Here is a 17351-nt window from a genome sequence, read left to right on the forward strand (position 1 = left end):
TGTTTTGGAAAGTTGAGGAATACCATTTTTCTGAGATGCTCAAGGGTGCCTGTCAAAGGACCTGAAGCAATGAGGAAATAAATGCTAATTTCCTTATAATGTAGCACTGATAATAGTTCTAGCATTCAAAATGCTAATGGGATAATATTATGTACATGATTGTCAGGAAACCTGGATAGTAGCAGTTCATAGTAATTCACTGTTGATCATTTGTCAAAATAGTTGCTGTTGAAAACAAATTTTAGAAAGAAAAAAAATAAGTGTCATTAAATGTGTGGTGCTAAGTGAATGTGGTAGAAAGAGGGTAAGTCTATAATCATGGATGTTTGATTCCAGGCCCTGCCTGGTCCCAACATGGTGACGGGGCAATTCAGTTCATCTCAGTTTCCTCATTTAAAAAATAACAGTATCTTAGTATAACAGGGTTTTGAAAACTAAATATGACACAGTTTTAGTACAGCTCAACGCTGTAAACTATAGTAAGGTTGTAAATGATAAATATTACTATTAAATAAGGGGTAGGGGCACTTCAAAAGGTAAGCCATAAAGTGAATAGGACCAAGGGGTTGTGAGTATCAAATACATGCAGTGTTTAGTGAACAGCCTGCACAGAGTAAATGCTTTATAACTAATCACTCACTGTCACCGTTACTGGCAGCTTCATCTATGAACTGTCACTACAGTGTCCTGGTCGGGAGTGAGCACAAGGTGGTATGTTCAGGAAATCTTTTCTATAGTTTATAATCATGATTTTGAGGAATTTATTTTGTATGATAATTTCCACTTTCAGCCCCATTCTTTCAAGACTGCATGTCTGAAAATACCCTAGATGAACTGAATATTGAATTACTGCGCAATAAACTGTACAAGGTAAGTGTCTCCCAAGAAATTACGATTTTCTTTATTACATAATACATCTTAGCCAGAGTTCTTTATTAAAAGTTACTTTTCCCATTAGCCGACTTCTGTAATTATGAAGCTATACATGCTTGGAATACAGCTTTTACAGTCCTGGTCTTCTAGTTAAATACATACATGTCAGCTTCCCCTGAAGCAGCAAGATTCTTGAGAAGAAGTAACATACCTCATCTTTCTCTGTAATCCTAGCTCCTTGCCCTGTGTTCTTGGAGCATAAAAGGTAGCAGCTGGATAGATGGGTGGTAGGTGGGTGGAAAGATGAGTAAGATGAACCATATCCATTTTAAAACAACCAGCACACAGGGGTGCCTAGCTGATTCAGTCGATCAAGAGCATGCAACTCTTGATCTCAGGGTTGTAGGTTTGAGCCCCATGTTGGATGTAGAGATTACTTAAAAATAAAATCTTTAGGGGGGCCTGGGTGGCTCAGTCAGTTAAATGTCCAACTTCCGGTCAGGTCATGATCTTGCACTTCATGAGTTCGAGCCCCGCATTGGGCTCTGTGCTGACAGCTCGGAGTCTGGAAACTGCTTTAAATTTTGTGTCTCCCCACCCCCCTCTCCCCCTCCCCCACTTGCTTTCTGTAACTCTGTCAAAAACAAATAAGCATTTTAAAAAAACTTAAAAAGGGGCACCTGGAGGGCTCAGTTGCTTGAGCATCCGACTTCGGCTCAGGTCATGATCTCCCAGCTCGTGAGTTCCAGCCCCCTGTCGGGCTCCGTGCTCACAGCTCAGAGCCTGGAGCCTGCTTCAGATTCTGTGTCTCCCTCTCTCTCTCTGCCCCTCTTCCATTCACTCTGACTCTCTCTCAAAAATAAATTAAAATTTTTTTAAAAAAACTTAAAAAAATAATAAAATATTTTTAAAAATTAAAAATAAAAAACCAGCATACATAGTGAGCCTCATGTCATGTAGTGTCCACCTCTATCCTTAATCTTATTATAAAGTCTTTTAGTTTTACAGTTAATCTGTCTGTTTACTGATAGTGTACAGCATACCAAGATGCCCAACTTGTGGACACTACAACATAGGCACCACCTGCATAATCTGGCCAGCTATCTGTCTATGCTGCCACCATTTGAGTAGCTCTATGTGATTTGTGCTAAGCAAACTCTGTCCATTTACAGTCATACAACAGTAGCATCTTTGGACACTCTCACAGAGTAGCCGAAGCAATATATACTGTCATGCCATTTGTATAACTGGTTATGCTAAAACATATAGTCCTTTCAAAAGCATTGGGTTGCAGGCAATTTTCCTTTTTATAAAGAAACTTATGGACTTAGAGGAGACATCTTTGAGGTATAACTAATAGAAGGCATTGTTTAAAGTAAATTATAAGCATTAATTCACTTATCCACCCAGCAAAACTATGTGCTATCCCCATTCCTCAGATGAGAAAACTGAGACATGGGGAGGTAAGATTACCTTAGCAGAAGTCAGTTAACTAGTAAGTGATTGAGTTGGGATTCAGACACAGTCAATCTAACTGTACAGCCCAGACTCTGCCTTTCCAACATGTCCTTCATGTTCAAAGCCATCCCAAACATGTCTCCTGAACACCAAGAGAGATTAAATGTAGACACAGGACCAAATTTAGAATTATTTGTTGAGCTCATGAAAGAGTTTGGCACTCTAATAAGAGTGCCAAACATTAATCATGTGAAATAAACCCAAGAACCATGCAAAAAAAATGCTTGTTAAAGAATCATAAGGTATGCTAAGTACAATTTTGTCCTTTTTTAAAGCTGTGCAAACATACTTCGATGTGAAAGTTTATACCAAATTTTTAATAAAATATCACCCTATGGGACAAGTAATTCAACTTCCATTAAAGTATTTAATAAGCCATGAAAAGCTGATCTACAAATTTCCAAAGGAAAATATCTTCATTTAATTGTTTTATGATCTTTCTTCTTTTTAAGTCTTACCTCGAGGCATTCTATAAATTCTGTAAGAGTCATGGTGATGTCACAGCAGAAATCATGTGTCCCATTCTTGAGGTAAGAAAGTCCTTGAATTTCTTTATGCCAAATAAAATGCTTACACACTTTTCACTTATATAGTCCTACTTATGTTTCTTTATCTTAGAAGCTCCTTTATCTAAAAGTAAAATAAACAACATATTTTATCATGTATATCATTTGATGCTTTCAGTTAAGAATGGTATTTTCCAAGTTTTCTATATTGAAGAGTTGTTTTGGAATTAGAAAAGAATAATGCTTATGAAAGCTTGGTCGTGATTCATTTTGATGTAGTATGAATAGATTATAATTAGTTAAAATTTTGGTATACTATGAGCAATTGGTGGAATATAAGTATTTGTAATAATCACTCAGACTCCCTCCAATGAGGAACACTGGGCATCTGGGAATTCTCACAACTTGGGACCAAAGTCCACTCTCAGCCTTATTCCTTATATAAATCATAAAATAAAGGAAACAAAAAAAAAACCCTCGAAAATTCCAGCTCTGGTTAGTAAGACTTTTAGGATTAGGTGATTCACAGTTGGCATAGTCACTTAATTATGTGTCAAATGCCACCACTGTTTTCTACCTCTCTAATTGATGCTATAATCATTTTAATTTCCTTTTATCATCACAGATTTCATCTGTGCTCAGAGATCCTCTTGCTTGCACATGTTGATCTCAGAGATTCAGGCCAGAGATCAGAAGTATCTCAGAACATAGGGGGCATATTTTTTACTGTGTTTTGTATAGATCTCTTTTTCTGACTTCACTTGAATAACAAAATGGTGGCGTGTGGGGAAGCAGATACCATTCTAGACTTAGAAAAGCCCTTAGCTTAGTTAGACAAAACTAAGTTGTTTCTAAAGAATATCCTTGATCATTAGATTATCTTTCACAGTGACATTGACAGGTAGATTAAATAGTTCAATAACCTCTGATTCCAAGGAAAGCCTAGTAAGAACTGCCTTGTAGCAAAAAAAAAAAAAAGGAAAAAACAAAAAACCCGAATAACTTCATCAGTGTGTATTTTAACCTAATGTTCTAAAACTGCATATGATGAAATTAGTTCACCTCAAAACATTTAATCATTAAAATTTTACAGTTAAATATATTTGCTATCCCTTGTTGAAACTCTTCAAGCAAAAGCAGTCCTTGAAGTAAAAATTTATCACTGGAGAACTCCAAAAAATCTTTTTTGCCTTTATCTATATTACACAGGAAGTGGGCACTGATAAATAAATAACATTTTTTATGGCATACTAAATGTCAGAAAGTGAGCTAGTCTTTTTCAGACATTCTGATCACATAACATAAGTAACCTGCTGGCCCTAAGAAGCACTTTCTTGTCATAAATTTTTAACTACTAGCCACACTATAAGAAGCCACAGTATCCACGACTCAAAAGTATAATTTCAACAGGGCATAATTCCTGTGGTTTAGAAATGGCTTGTGTGCTTTATACCCACAAACTATGTGAAATCAGAGCTCTGGAAAAACTCACAACCTTTCGAGAGGTAAACAATGACCCTATTATTAGGTAACATTTATTATGTGCCAGATACTATCCTAAGTGCTTTTGTACATGAATTCACTTTGACTTCAAAGCAGCACAACAACAAGGAGATGGGAGTTTGGTGTCTATATTTCAGAAGGGACAACTGAGGCACAAAGAAGATAGTAACTTGCCTGACGACACACATCTAATAAGTGGTAATGTCAGAATTTGAACCCAGGTAGCCTCGCTCCAGTTCCTCTATGTTCACCCACTATATTATCTCTACATTAAAGTCACCATTCACAATTCTTACATGAAAGTAAGTACTAATTCATAAGCAAGATCATACTGCATGTGCTATAAAAATAAAAAAAAAGATAAGAATTATGTCTCTGTAATTCTCAGTAATGCAGAAAGGACAGCATAATATCAGAAGAATCCTGGTCACTGGAAGAGTTTGATCACACTACTATGTAATACTCAATGTTCTCATTATCCCTTTCCTATACCTGTGATACTACCATACTAGATTAGGGTTGTTTTCAAGCTGCATTAAAAATAAAAGTCCACTTGGTGCACCTGGGTGGCTTAGTCAGGTAAGTGTCTGACTTCGGCTCAAGTTGTGATCTTGCGGTTCGTGAGTTCGAGCCCCGTGTCAGGCTCTGTGCTGACAGCTCAGAGCCTGAAGCCTGCTTCAGATTCTGTGTCTCCCTCTCTCTCTGCCTTCCCCCTGCTCATGCTCTGTCTCTCTCAAAAATAAATAAACATTAAATTTTTTTTAAATTAAAAACAAAAAAAGTCCACTCAACTATCTTTATACGTTACATTTAAGTATTAGTTACACACAGCATGCAATTATAATGTTTCTAATGATATGATTGAAGAGATTTTTCAGATTTATATAAATATATCAGATCTTGTAATTATCTCTCATTTTATTTGTGTTACATCAGAGAGCCTCCAGTTATCACATTCTTCCATATACGTTTTTATTTAATCTCAGTTGACAGGAGACTGCAAAAGACTTAATATGGTAAAAGAGAGCATTAACCTGGACTTGCATGCAAATATTTGACCTAATTACAAGATTGTAACTTCCTATGGGGAAAAAAAAAAAAAGAAATTGACTTAAGTTCAAGGGAAATGCACTGCAATGTACTGTTTGCCTTTATGCCTTTTATTATTTGTCTTTGCTCTCCTGACAATCTATATGTTTAATGAAATAGTGAAGAACAAGCACAGATGAATAAGTTTGTTTCATCTTCCCTGGTTAGTACACATGCTAATTAGGCTGGGCTTCATTCCAGCTCACTCTCTTCTGTTGTCGTGGACTCTTACACTCACTGCCCCCACAAGGTATTCCTTTCCTTGGATAATGAACCGGCAAAAATGTGTGATCAGCCCAACTCTATCATGTGCAAGTGATAATGACTTTGCATAAGTCAACAGTACACTGTTATTTTTTGTAACAACAGCAAAAAAATAAGTTATACTTTTAAAATGAATGAGCATAAAGAAGGACGAGAGGACATCGGAGTATGCCAGCATCATCTATGCCACACAGGATACCAGCCCTCTATAAATGACAGAGAGGGCTTAAGTGAAATCTAATAGCACCCCATTTACTGTTCCACAATCAAATGTTGTGTCAGACTGTCTGCTTAGGGATGGTCAAACACAAGATAGCCCTTTTACAATTTCAAGACTATAGTCCTTTTCACTAAGAATCCACACACTCACACACAAAGAGCCTCTAGACTAGAAAAGGGTACTAAGGTAAGTATACAGACTATTATAATAAAAGGGAAATTAAAGTATAATAAGGAGTCAAAGGAAATAATATCCAATGGGGGAGGGGGGCGTCTTGTAAAAAATAAGCCATTTAATGGGACCCTCCAATGTAGGTAAGATTTCAACGTGGAGAGTTCTAGAATGAAGTAGACACATTGGAGGCAGAAGGTAGAAGTGTTTACAAGAACAAGAATTTGGAATGTGTGTGGTGTTTCAGATAACCTATTGTATCAATCAAAGTCCTCTCTCGGCATGGCACGTGAAGCCTTTCCTGTTCTCTTCCCAGCTACCTGTCCAGCCTTCTTCTTCAACTGCTTTCCACTGCTTGAGCCATGACCACTCTCCATCAGTGTCATGCTTTAACTTCACGCAACTTCCCTCCAGAACGGCCTCTGCAGCCAGGCATGTCTGTGTGGTGCCACCCCACCCTACTTCTTCTCTCCTGAAAACCCTAACATCTTATACAGCAATGCATGTCAATTATTCCTCAGTAAAAGTGGGAGAAAAAAGTGAATAAAAACTAACATCTTAGAACTAGGAAGCACCTTAAAGGGCATGTGGGACAATTGGCTCTTTTGTTCCTGCTTCTGCTCTAATTTTTATTTCAAGTTTCTTATTGCCATGAAATCTCCCTCTTGCATTTCTTCTCCTGTCCCTGGAAGGTCTAAAATTACTGATAGGACTGGTTACATTCAGTAGTCAGAGGCAGCTGCCTTTGCTTCCAAAGGAGGCCAGTCCCTGCTTCTGGGTCACCCACACTTTCCATGAGATCAATCAAAAGGATCAGAAGGAACTAAGGCTCACCCTTCTGATAGGAAACACCTGTTCTAACAGAAGAGTTCAGGTAAAATCTGTTGCAAGCCTTAATTCAAATTAGTCAAAAGTAAGCTGATCAAAGGCTATCGTGGAACAATTTATTTCAGCTATTGGGTTCATACAAATAACCTTGGAATCCTGTTAAAATGTAAGCCCTGGATTAGTAGGGCTGGACGATGGCCCAACACTCTGCATCTCTTTTTTTTTTTTTAATTTTTAAATGTATATTCATTATTGAGAGAGAAAGACAGAACATGAGCAGAGGAGGGGCAGAGACAGAGAGGGAGACACAGAATCTGAAGCAGGCTCCAGGCTCTGAGCTGTCAGTACAGAGCCTAACATGGGGCTCGAACTTGTGAACCATGAGATCATGACCTAAACTGAAGTCAGACACTCAACTGACTGAGCCACCCAGGCACCCCAAGACTCTGCATTTCTAACAAGCTTTCTTTCAGGTGACATCAAAGCTACTGATCCATGAAACATACCTCAAGTGTCAACATTGTAGAGGATATTGGAGAAATTTGAAAATAGAATCACAGACCATTCTGTTGGATTCAGTAAACAGTAATGACCTTCCTATGTGTCAGGCACTGGATATTAAAAATAAAAAATAAACAAGAGTTTGTAAAAACTCAAAGATTTTACAGTGGAATAAGGAGAGAAAGAATTTCCAGATGTTAAAAGAATGTAAGTGCAGGGTGTTTCAGGAATATAGAGAAGAGTTTCGTAGCTCAAGGACACTATAATAAGCTCCCCTGATAGGCAGAGAAGATCCCAGGAAGGAAAGACTGAGATGGTACGGTCAGAAGAGGTAGGAGAAGAACCAAGAGATGGAAGAAACATAAAGACCAAAGGAATAGTAAGAAATTTGCAGAAAAACAGAGTGGTTAGAGGAAATAGGATTGACATGGAGCTGTTTGCTCAGTTGCCTAGTAGTGATGAGCACAAAGGCAGGCCATGAGCCTGTGACCCAACTGAAAGATCATGAGTTCAACCCCTATCATTTAACAAGTGAGGAAACCAGGGCCTGAGAGAAAGGTAACTTGTCTTGGGCCACATAATTCTTAGCTACTGAGTTAGATTTATTGATGTCGACTGAGGACTTTAAAGAAAAAAACCAAAACTATTAAAGTACAAACAAATGGTGAGGTGCCTGGGTGGCTCATTGGTTAAGTATCTGACTCTTAATTTCAGCTCAGGTCATGATCTCACTGTGCATGAGATCAAGCCCCAAGTCAGGCTCTGCACTCACATCACGGAGCCTGCTTGGGATTCTTTCTCCCTCCTTTTCTCTCTGCCCCTCCCTCATTCACATTCTCTCTCTCTCTCTCTCAAAATAAATAAAACATTTTTTAAAAGTATAAACAAATGGCAAGTAGCATAAAGTTGCAGTATGTAAAAAAATCCTACTGATATCAATAAGCAGAAAGAGATGTTAATATTTATGACGTGCACATTTTGCTCCAAACACCCCCCAGGCACTTCCACTTACATTATCTTGTCCTATCCCTGAACAAACCTCAACAAGTAAGTATTCTTCCCATTTTTACAGAAGAGACATTTTAGACTCTAGTGGCCTATGTGACAGAGACACATGTGTAACTAATTGCAGGGTGCCTGGGAACTAAAGTTTAGTGGGGTTTCAAGAATCCTGACCCAATATCACTAGGTGATCCTTCTCTGGCAAGCAAAATTACTCCATTGAGGCTAAGGGAACATTAATAACACATATTTGTGCTAATATTAGACATAAATCCAGAAAAAAGAGCAAGTCATTCCGGAAATGAATTTGTCTGCTTAGGGTTCTGTTTATAGCAGTTAGTACATGGTTAGATTTCACTGATTCACTGTCTTGCAAATTCAGTTTGAGGCTGACAGACGTGCTTTTATCATCACTCTTAACTCCTTCGGCACTGAACTAAGCAAAGACGACCGGGAGACCCTCTACCCGACCTGTGGCAAGCTGTATCCTGAGGGGCTGCGCCTGTTGGCTCAAGCAGAAGACTTCGATCAGATGAGGAGAGTAGCAGACCATTATGGAGTACGTGACCACACTGGGGACCCTGAAAGTCTCATGCTATGTCATCACGTGTACTTGAGAAGTTCACACGTCAAATTTACACATCTTATCTAAAGCAGTTACAATGTTTGTAAGGTAGAAAGCCATGTCATTCCGTAACTGTGTCTCCCAAAGAAATAGTTGAAGTTTCTAACCCATACTGGTGGGTTGTTGTTTTTTTTTTTTTTTTTGAGGTTCTTGCCAAGCAAGTACTTGTTTAAATCTCCAAGGAGCGGTCAGTTGAGCACTTCGTTTGAAGTGCTTGATAAAGCAAGTTCCCTAAGGGACTGGTGCAGTGTTCTGGATATGTGAGCTTATGTCAAAGTTATAAAATAGCCTGACCCACTAGTCCTTTCAAACATCCATTGGGGAAACAGGCTTAGGTACAGAATGTCTACTGGAAATACAAGGGAGAATATGGACATAGTGGTTTATACCATTCCCTTTAATCAGGGGCCAGAAATAGACACCGGAAGGAAGGCTGCTATGTCCTGCCCTTACTCCACGTCGAAGCTCTACACCTCATCCCTGGATTCCATTCCTTCTGACTTACAGTAACATGATTTCCTCCAGATTCCTTTTCCAGAACTGGATGACACTCTTTGGGTTTCTGAACCCTTCCAGAAAAGAGAAGTCAGTAAACCTTTGTAGTATCTCATGTCATCGCAAGAAGGTTTTGAGCATAATATTAAATTTTGAGCTTTTCCCCATATTCAGGCTTTCCACCCCTAAAATTCCATGTGAAGTTTACCAACTGCCATGTCAAAGAACCCATGAACCCATAGTGGTTAAACTACAAGCATTCATTTAGCCTCTATAATGTGCCCAACTAGCCCTACGAACTGAATGTAGAAAATAGCTCATATAATGTACACTGAGAGTACAGTTGCTTTTGCCTCTTTCCCTATAGGCCTGAATAAGCCAATAGGCTAGAATTCCACCCATACTTTTTTATCTGTATTTTTGGGTATTTTTCAAGAGGACAAAGAACCTACAAAAAACCATTCAGACCTTCTGGATAGATTTTTTAGAACAGATACATCATTTTTTATATTCCCAGGAAAATATCCTGATGTATATTTATAAGAAATGAGTCTTTTTGTTTAAAATGGTCCTTTTGTTTTTTAGGTATACAAGCCTTTGTTTGACGCTGTGGGTGATGGCAGTGGAGGAAAGACGTTGGAGGATGTGTTTTATGAACGTGAGGTATGATATAAATGGAAATGCTATTAGTTTATGTTCTCTTTTTCTCTTACTCTGGGTTTTATTTTAGTTTATTTTTTAAAATGTTTTATTGTTTATTTTTGAGAGAAAGAGGCAGAGCACGAGTGGGGGAGGGGCAGAGAGAGAGAGACACAGAATCTGAAGCAGCTCCAGGCTCTGAGCTGTCAGCTCAGAGCCGGACATGGAGCTTGAACTCATGAACCACAAGATCATGACCTGAGCCAAGGTCGGCCGCTTAACCGATTGAGCCACCCAGGCGCCCGTCTTACTCTGGGTTTTAGATATTATCTTACTTTGTATTTTCTTTGTGTGTTGGGGGGGGGGGGTTCTTTTTACAGTTGATCAGTTCAACTGATTAAGCACATTGACTATTTGACAGCCAAGTAAGTACTAGTATCTTACTCAATGGTTTTCACATGATGGCTTCCTGTGGAATTGTCCTACCCAGAAACAGTGTGCATAGTGATGGGAAGAATGCAGCAATTCCAGAATTCATCAAAGAATAAGAGCTAGGACATTCCCATGATCATATATTGACTATCCTCATGGTGTACACTCTGTTAAGTGCATCTTACTCTCTGATCCATTCTTTCTTCAAGAAGGAGTTGTCTATGGTTATAATATAGCTTATGAATACAACTGTAACACTTACAAATTATTTGTATGGAAATCCATCCAGGGAGTCTAGATGATTCTCTTTCCCTAAAAAGCAGAAGAGCACTTAATCCATTCATAGTCAGTATCTGGGCTACTGAACCATTCAACAAAAGGGCTATTTTTTGAGGGGGATGAAAAGGTCTCTCAAATCTAGAATCTTTCTAGTGTATTCTATTCATTTCTCTAAAACCACTGCTTCTTCCCTTTTAATTGATTGACAGAGAACCCTGAAATTTATCCAAATTTTAGGGTAAGACTGGCTCCAGAAATCAGTATGGAACCCTTCCTTTACGTCCTACTCTACACATTTTCCAACAGCCCTCTAGTGCCTGTCACAGAAAAAAAGTAAAAACAATGCAGGTTACCCCATATATTAGGGATATTTTTAAATTCCACACTATTGCACAACTGCTTCAAAGAAAGCTGTTAAGAAAGCTGCCCTTGGCAGGAAAAATAAGTGTCTGTTCCTGAAAGCAAGGACCTCTACTTCCTGAATACTTAGCTTGAGGTTTTCAGAACTGCATGAAGGGACTCAGTATCTCTTATCCTTTTTTCAAAATGGAAAAGAATAAAAGAATTGTTCCATTTCAGACTTTATCCTAGTTAAACAAATTTTGTTTGAAAATTTTCTTTTACTGATCTACCTTCTGCAGAAAAAAACAAAAACAAAAAACAATTCAACCACATGTCAAATTGGTGCTGAGCATCTTATGGAAGGTCATAATGTCACTCCTTCCGGATCCCAGGGGCCTGTGACATTGGCCTGGAGAAGAGTTAGACAGCCTACAAACCTTTTTTTTTTTTAATGTTTTATTTATTTCTGAGAGAGAGAGAGAGAGACAGCTTGAGCAGGGGAGGGTCAGAGAGAGGGAGACACAGAATCTGAAACAGGCTCCAGGCTCTGAACGAGCTGTCAGCACATAGCCTGATGTGGGGCTCGAACCCACGAATTGCAGGATCATGACCTGAGCCCAAATCGGACGCTCAAACGACTGAACCACCCAGGTGCCCCTACAAACCATTTTGAAATGTTCAAAGTTGTGACCAAGAGAAAATAGTTTACCTAAATGAAACAAGCCCACTAGCTAGAAGCCAACTATATTACTGCAAAGTTCCGCACATACATCTATGCACAAACACCAAGATTTTCCTTATCTTTGTGGTAGCAGTGCTGCTAAGATTTGGAGTTTGCCTTGTGAGTCGAGAAACCCACTTTATTTTATGTACTTATTTGTTTATTTGTTTGTTTTTAAAAAATTTTTGTGTTCATTTTTGAAGGAGAGAGACAGAGGATGAGTGGGGAAAGGGCAGAGAGAGAGAGAGAGAGACAGAATCTGGAGCAGGCTCCAGACTCTGAGTTGTAAGCAAAGAGCCCGACACAGGGCTCAAACTCACAATCCATGAGTCCATGACCTGAGCTGATTGGAAGCCCCACCGACTGAGCTACCCAGGCATCCCTGTTTGTTTGTTTTCATAAACTTACCTTTTTAAAACTAGTATTATCTATCTTTACCTTTAGCATGACACTAATGCTCCCTTTAGAACTTAATGACTTTGTTACTGTTTTCTTCTATTTGACCCATTTTGGACATTGCCTACTTAAATATGAATAAGCACCATACAAACCCAACCCAGTCTGTAGCTTAATGTTACTGCGTAAATATAGTATGCTCCCGAGAAGTGACAGTCTGTGTTTCTTTTCCCTCCTCAGGTACAAATGAACGTGCTGGCCTTCAACAGACAATTCCACTATGGCGTGTTTTACGCATACACGAAGCTGAAGGAACAAGAAATGAGAAATATCGTGTGGATAGCAGAATGCATTTCACAAAGACATCGAGCTAAAATTAACAGTTACATTCCAATTTTATAACCCAGCGAGGGACCTCAAATGTAGGAAATCTTACATATTAAGAAGGTGTTCTGAGGAAAATAAAAAGAATTGTGTTATATTATCTGGGTTACACAAAAATAATCCACACCATTGTGGACCCACTAGAAACATAGTAAACAAACCCTGAAACAGTGTTTCTCTTCTTTCCCCAGCAGCCTTACATTTTGTTTCCCCATTATGTCTCACTTTTTACCAGATCTTAGACATTAATCCTAATTGACCTATTGTACTTTTCCTATTCTTGTTTGGTTGTATTAACAACCAGATCTAATTAAAGTGTTTTACTCTTGCTTTCCTATGCTTCTCCACAGGCCCAAATACCGCCTGCTTTCCTTTTTCTTCCCCTATGTCCACAAAAATCCAGGGCTATATGAGGCCAGCATGGACCACATATGATGAAAATATTGTATTTTTTTCCTAATACACTTTTACCTGGTTGTATTCAGAAAGCTATACAATTCTGAATCATATTCCTTAGATGCAAGTAGTATTAAATTTGTTATTAAGGCTCCTGCTTAAAATTTTCTCACAATTTCCTTTAAATCTGTCTTCTAGTTTCTTCATGCTTTGCCTGAGAAGAAAGTAACCCTTCTAATTGTATTTCATTCAGAAGAAGAATAAATACCACATTCAGTTTCCAAGATATGGATTCTCTACAGGATTTCTTTAGAATTTCTACCCAGAAAAGGAAAAAACAACAAACACTGGTCAAATCCTTTCTTTAAAAATAAGAGATTCCTAGGTAGAAAATCTGCATTTATCATATTTAAAAAAATAAACAAATAGGGGCACCTGGGTGGCAAAGTCAAGTGTCCGACTTTGGTTCAGGCCATCATCTCATGGTTTGTGAGTTCGAGTCCCACGTCAAGGTTTGTGCTGACAGCTCAGAAGCCTGGAACCTGCTTCAGATTCTGTGTCTTCCCTCACTCTCTGCCCCTCCCCCACTTGCACTCTGTCTCTCTCTCTCAAAAATAAACATAAAAAAATAAACATATATATATGTATAGAAACTCTTGAGTATATGTACAGAGAATCTACATATACATATTGTATCTAGAATTAGGCACATGGACTAAGGAGTAAACCTCCTTTTCTGCTGAGTCCAACTTTTTCATAGACTATTTTGGTAATTTTATTAACAGAGATTTTTAAGCATAAGGAAAACAGTAGCTCCTACTCATGGAAGGAAAGCAATGTACCTAGATTTACCGGTATAGGAAGCCTAGCTCATACCCATGTCATGGTGGCTGAAGGTCAGTACCTTGTAAAGGGCTCCAGTGCAGACCTGTCAGCTGGCCCCAAAGAGCCTGTTTCCCACATGTGGCCTCTGGCCTGGGAAGCATCCTCCCTGACTTGCTCCTGGCCATGCATGAGGCTACTGTACTTCACTCTGAGACCTGGACCAGGAAAAGCCTATATTTTACATTTTAATCTACAGTAACTGTAGTGGGAAGGTCTAAGATTTCACGCTTCAAAGGTTGAGAGCAAAGATGATAATAGGAAAGAGGAGCTTAGAGAAAGTTACTGTGAGGATTCTCAGACCAACCTCCCCCCACCCCAAATCTGCATGGTATGTGTAGGGGGCTCTAATGAGCCATAATGCAACAGGGTCAAGTTACCCCAAGGCCGCAAGTCCCTTTCCTTCTACACAAATGAATGGCTCCAATTCCCCAAGCCCCTTCCCCAGCCAAGTGTAACCACTGTGTGAATATATGAGCAAGGAACTTCCCTACAACCCTGTGAAGCAAATAGAACATGCCCCTATTAGGAAGATACACACACTGCAATGAAGAACTTACCTTGAAGCAAAGCAAAACAAAATAAAAATATGAAGACCTTGCCTTGGACTTTCATAGGTTTTAGGTGGCGAAGCTGGGATCTGACTTCTCTGTCATGCCCTAGGAAACTGGTTTACAGTGGAGATCATTAGAAAAGCATTTTATCTACTGAGATCAAACTGAGGGTTGGTGGGGGTTGGGGGTGAGGGGAAAGAGGATGATGAACATTAAGGAGGGCATTTGTTGGGATGAGCCCTGGGTGTTGTATGGAAACCACTTTGACAATAAATTTTTTTAAAAAGGAAAGCATCTTATCTTACATAAAATGAGGCCCAAAACTCAATTATATAGGCGGTGTAGAAAACAAGGCAAAAAGTCTTTTTCTAAGTGATTGAAGCTGAGACTCCTTACCATCCCTTTCCCACATTTTTCCCAGCAGTATTTCATCAGCTGCTCCAATTTCCATCTCTATAGTCTGCTGCATGGCTGGTCCGGGAATGCTGTATTCTAATGAATTCTGTACCCAGAACTGCATGCAGTCTACCACAGCCCTGGCCTGTGCCCTCGTGCAGATTTGTGGCCAGTCTTTACCCTTTGCCTCACCCCTCCCTCTAGCCTTGCTCCCATGTCCTTTTATATCAGTTCACATGCCCTTCTTTATCAGTCTGTCTGTGGACAGGAACTAAGTCTCTAAAGAGGTTTTGCACTTGGGAGAATTTGTGGTGCTCTATGGGATTCAAAATAGCAGTTGTAATTCTCAAGATATTTGGAGAACATCTAAAAAGAAATGCAGTCATTTTATCTGTTCCAGATGCTTCGAGAAAAAACATGGACTGAGGGCAAATGGAAATGACCATCCTGGACCTCCTAGATTGGGAAGAGTTTGGCCCAAGGCTAAGTAACTATTGCTGGACAATGAAGGAATTCACTTAACCATTCTGACGTGTCCACCCCCACCTCCACCTCATCTCCCAGCATGGCAGCAATGTAGTAAGACCCTGAGAAGATGAAATAAAAGAAAACTAGAGCGATGAAAGACTTGATGGTAATCAGATCTGAGGGTTTCATTAGTAGTAACTCTTAAGTTGACCACTTAAAAAAATGCTGTTAATAATGCCAGATCTCACAGATAGGATGTAGGTATGAGATGAATACAATTACAGTTTCTATTGTGTCTTAGTTTTAGGAGCAGATAAGTCTCCTTATTGTTTGACTCATTTCAGCTCCTTTGACTCATTTTCTCTTCATATCAGCAAATGGAAGCATTAATACATGTATGTGTGGAATAGTATTGTAAGGAATATATGTGACATTACCAGAGAACATCTTTCTTCGTGATTTCATCTGACTTGTCACAAATAGCTGATGCCAAGATCCTTGGTGTCATTTTGCTATGTTGTCATAAAATGTATAAGCTTTATACATATGAAAACAGGATATAGGAGCTGTAATAAGACCCAAACCACCTGCCTTAAGCAACCCACCATGTTCTTTCTTCTTGTTAACATCTTCATTAGTCTATTCTGAACCCCACTGATCACTTTTCTATCCCTTCCCTCTTTCTCCTCCGTTACCTCATGCTGTAGTTTTTGGCTTCCACTGACTGAAGACTTGATCACTGAGTCCAACTCAGCAGAGCAATCCTCAACATGGACATCTGACTGCTTAGGCAAGGGAAGGCAAGTTGGGATTGTCTTTGGAAAGAAGAGAGAATAAGAAGATTCATGTAGAGACTAGTATAAATTAATATATTAGAAAGGAATTGTCCCCAAATAATTATCACTCTGACCTGATTCACAGATGCAATTTAAAAGTTAAGATCATTGGAATGCCTAGGTGTTTCAGTTGGTTAAGCATCCTACTTCGGCTCAGGTCATGATCTCATGGTTCATGAGTTCGAGCCCCATATCAGGCTCTGTGCTGACATCTCAGAGCCTGGAGCCTGTTTTGAATTCTGTGTCTCCCTCTCTCTGACCCTCCTCCTCCCCCCTCTCAAAAATAAACATTAAAAAAATTTTTTAAAGTTAGGATCATTGACAAGCTATGAAAGTATGTCAGTAACTCTATGACAATGGTAGACTTCTGGAACCCTTGAGACTGGTTTTGCTTGCTAGACAGTGTGGATCTCCTATTGACAAAGTTGGAAACAAACTTTAAAAAATTAAGTGAGAAGTTCTCAATTGCAGTTAGCAAGGAATAGGTGTCCAATCAATAGAAATGATTACAGTGGTTTAGCTTATGTCTGCTCATTCTTCGACATGCCTCTCACCAAGAGATGGAGACTTTGTCCTCTTTCCTAGAATTTGAGCTGGCTTTAGTGACTTGCTCACAATGAGCAAAATCCAGAAAAAGTGGTGCTGTATGACTTCTTAGTCAATGCAGTATGCAATTTCCTTTACCTGTTAGTTTGCAGTCCTGAGCTACAGGTAGATAGTCCAACTTCCTTGAGGCTCCCATACTGTAAGGAAGCCAAGCCAAGTATGGACATTCAAGCCACATGGAGAAGTCAAATACAGATAAATATGGCAGCCCCAGTAGAGCTCCAATGATAGCATCGACTACCAGCCATGTGAAGAGTGTCATATTGGAAGTATAGCCCAGTCAAGCCATCATACACTAAAGGCCAAGCCTAACACCTGACCACAACTACATGAGAGATCCCAGCTAAGAACCTCCTAGACAAATCCTTCCTAAATTTCTGACTCACAGAATCCTTGAGCACAGTAAAATGGTTGTTGTTTTAAAT

At 39.2% G+C, this 17351-nt stretch overlaps 1 protein-coding gene across 1 annotated transcript in view; it reads left to right on the plus strand.

Moving 5' to 3' along the window:
* ATP6V0D2 (ATPase H+ transporting V0 subunit d2) overlaps window positions 1–13784 on the plus strand; it is a 44866-nt gene extending 31082 nt beyond the window's left edge. The window contains exons 4-8 of the mRNA XM_077771264.1: window positions 791–870; window positions 2844–2921; window positions 8858–9034; window positions 10181–10258; window positions 12645–13784. Coding sequence (XP_077627390.1) covers window positions 791–870; window positions 2844–2921; window positions 8858–9034; window positions 10181–10258; window positions 12645–12806 — 575 coding nt within the window. The 3' untranslated portion in view covers window positions 12807–13784. The remainder of the gene's footprint in view (window positions 1–790; window positions 871–2843; window positions 2922–8857; window positions 9035–10180; window positions 10259–12644) is intronic.
* Window positions 13785–17351: the final 3567 nt, after the last annotated feature.

Source organism: Crocuta crocuta, unplaced genomic scaffold (assembly GCF_008692635.1).
Source record: "Crocuta crocuta isolate KB4526 unplaced genomic scaffold, BGI_CrCroc_1.0 scaffold235, whole genome shotgun sequence".
NCBI lineage: Eukaryota > Metazoa > Chordata > Mammalia > Carnivora > Hyaenidae > Crocuta > Crocuta crocuta.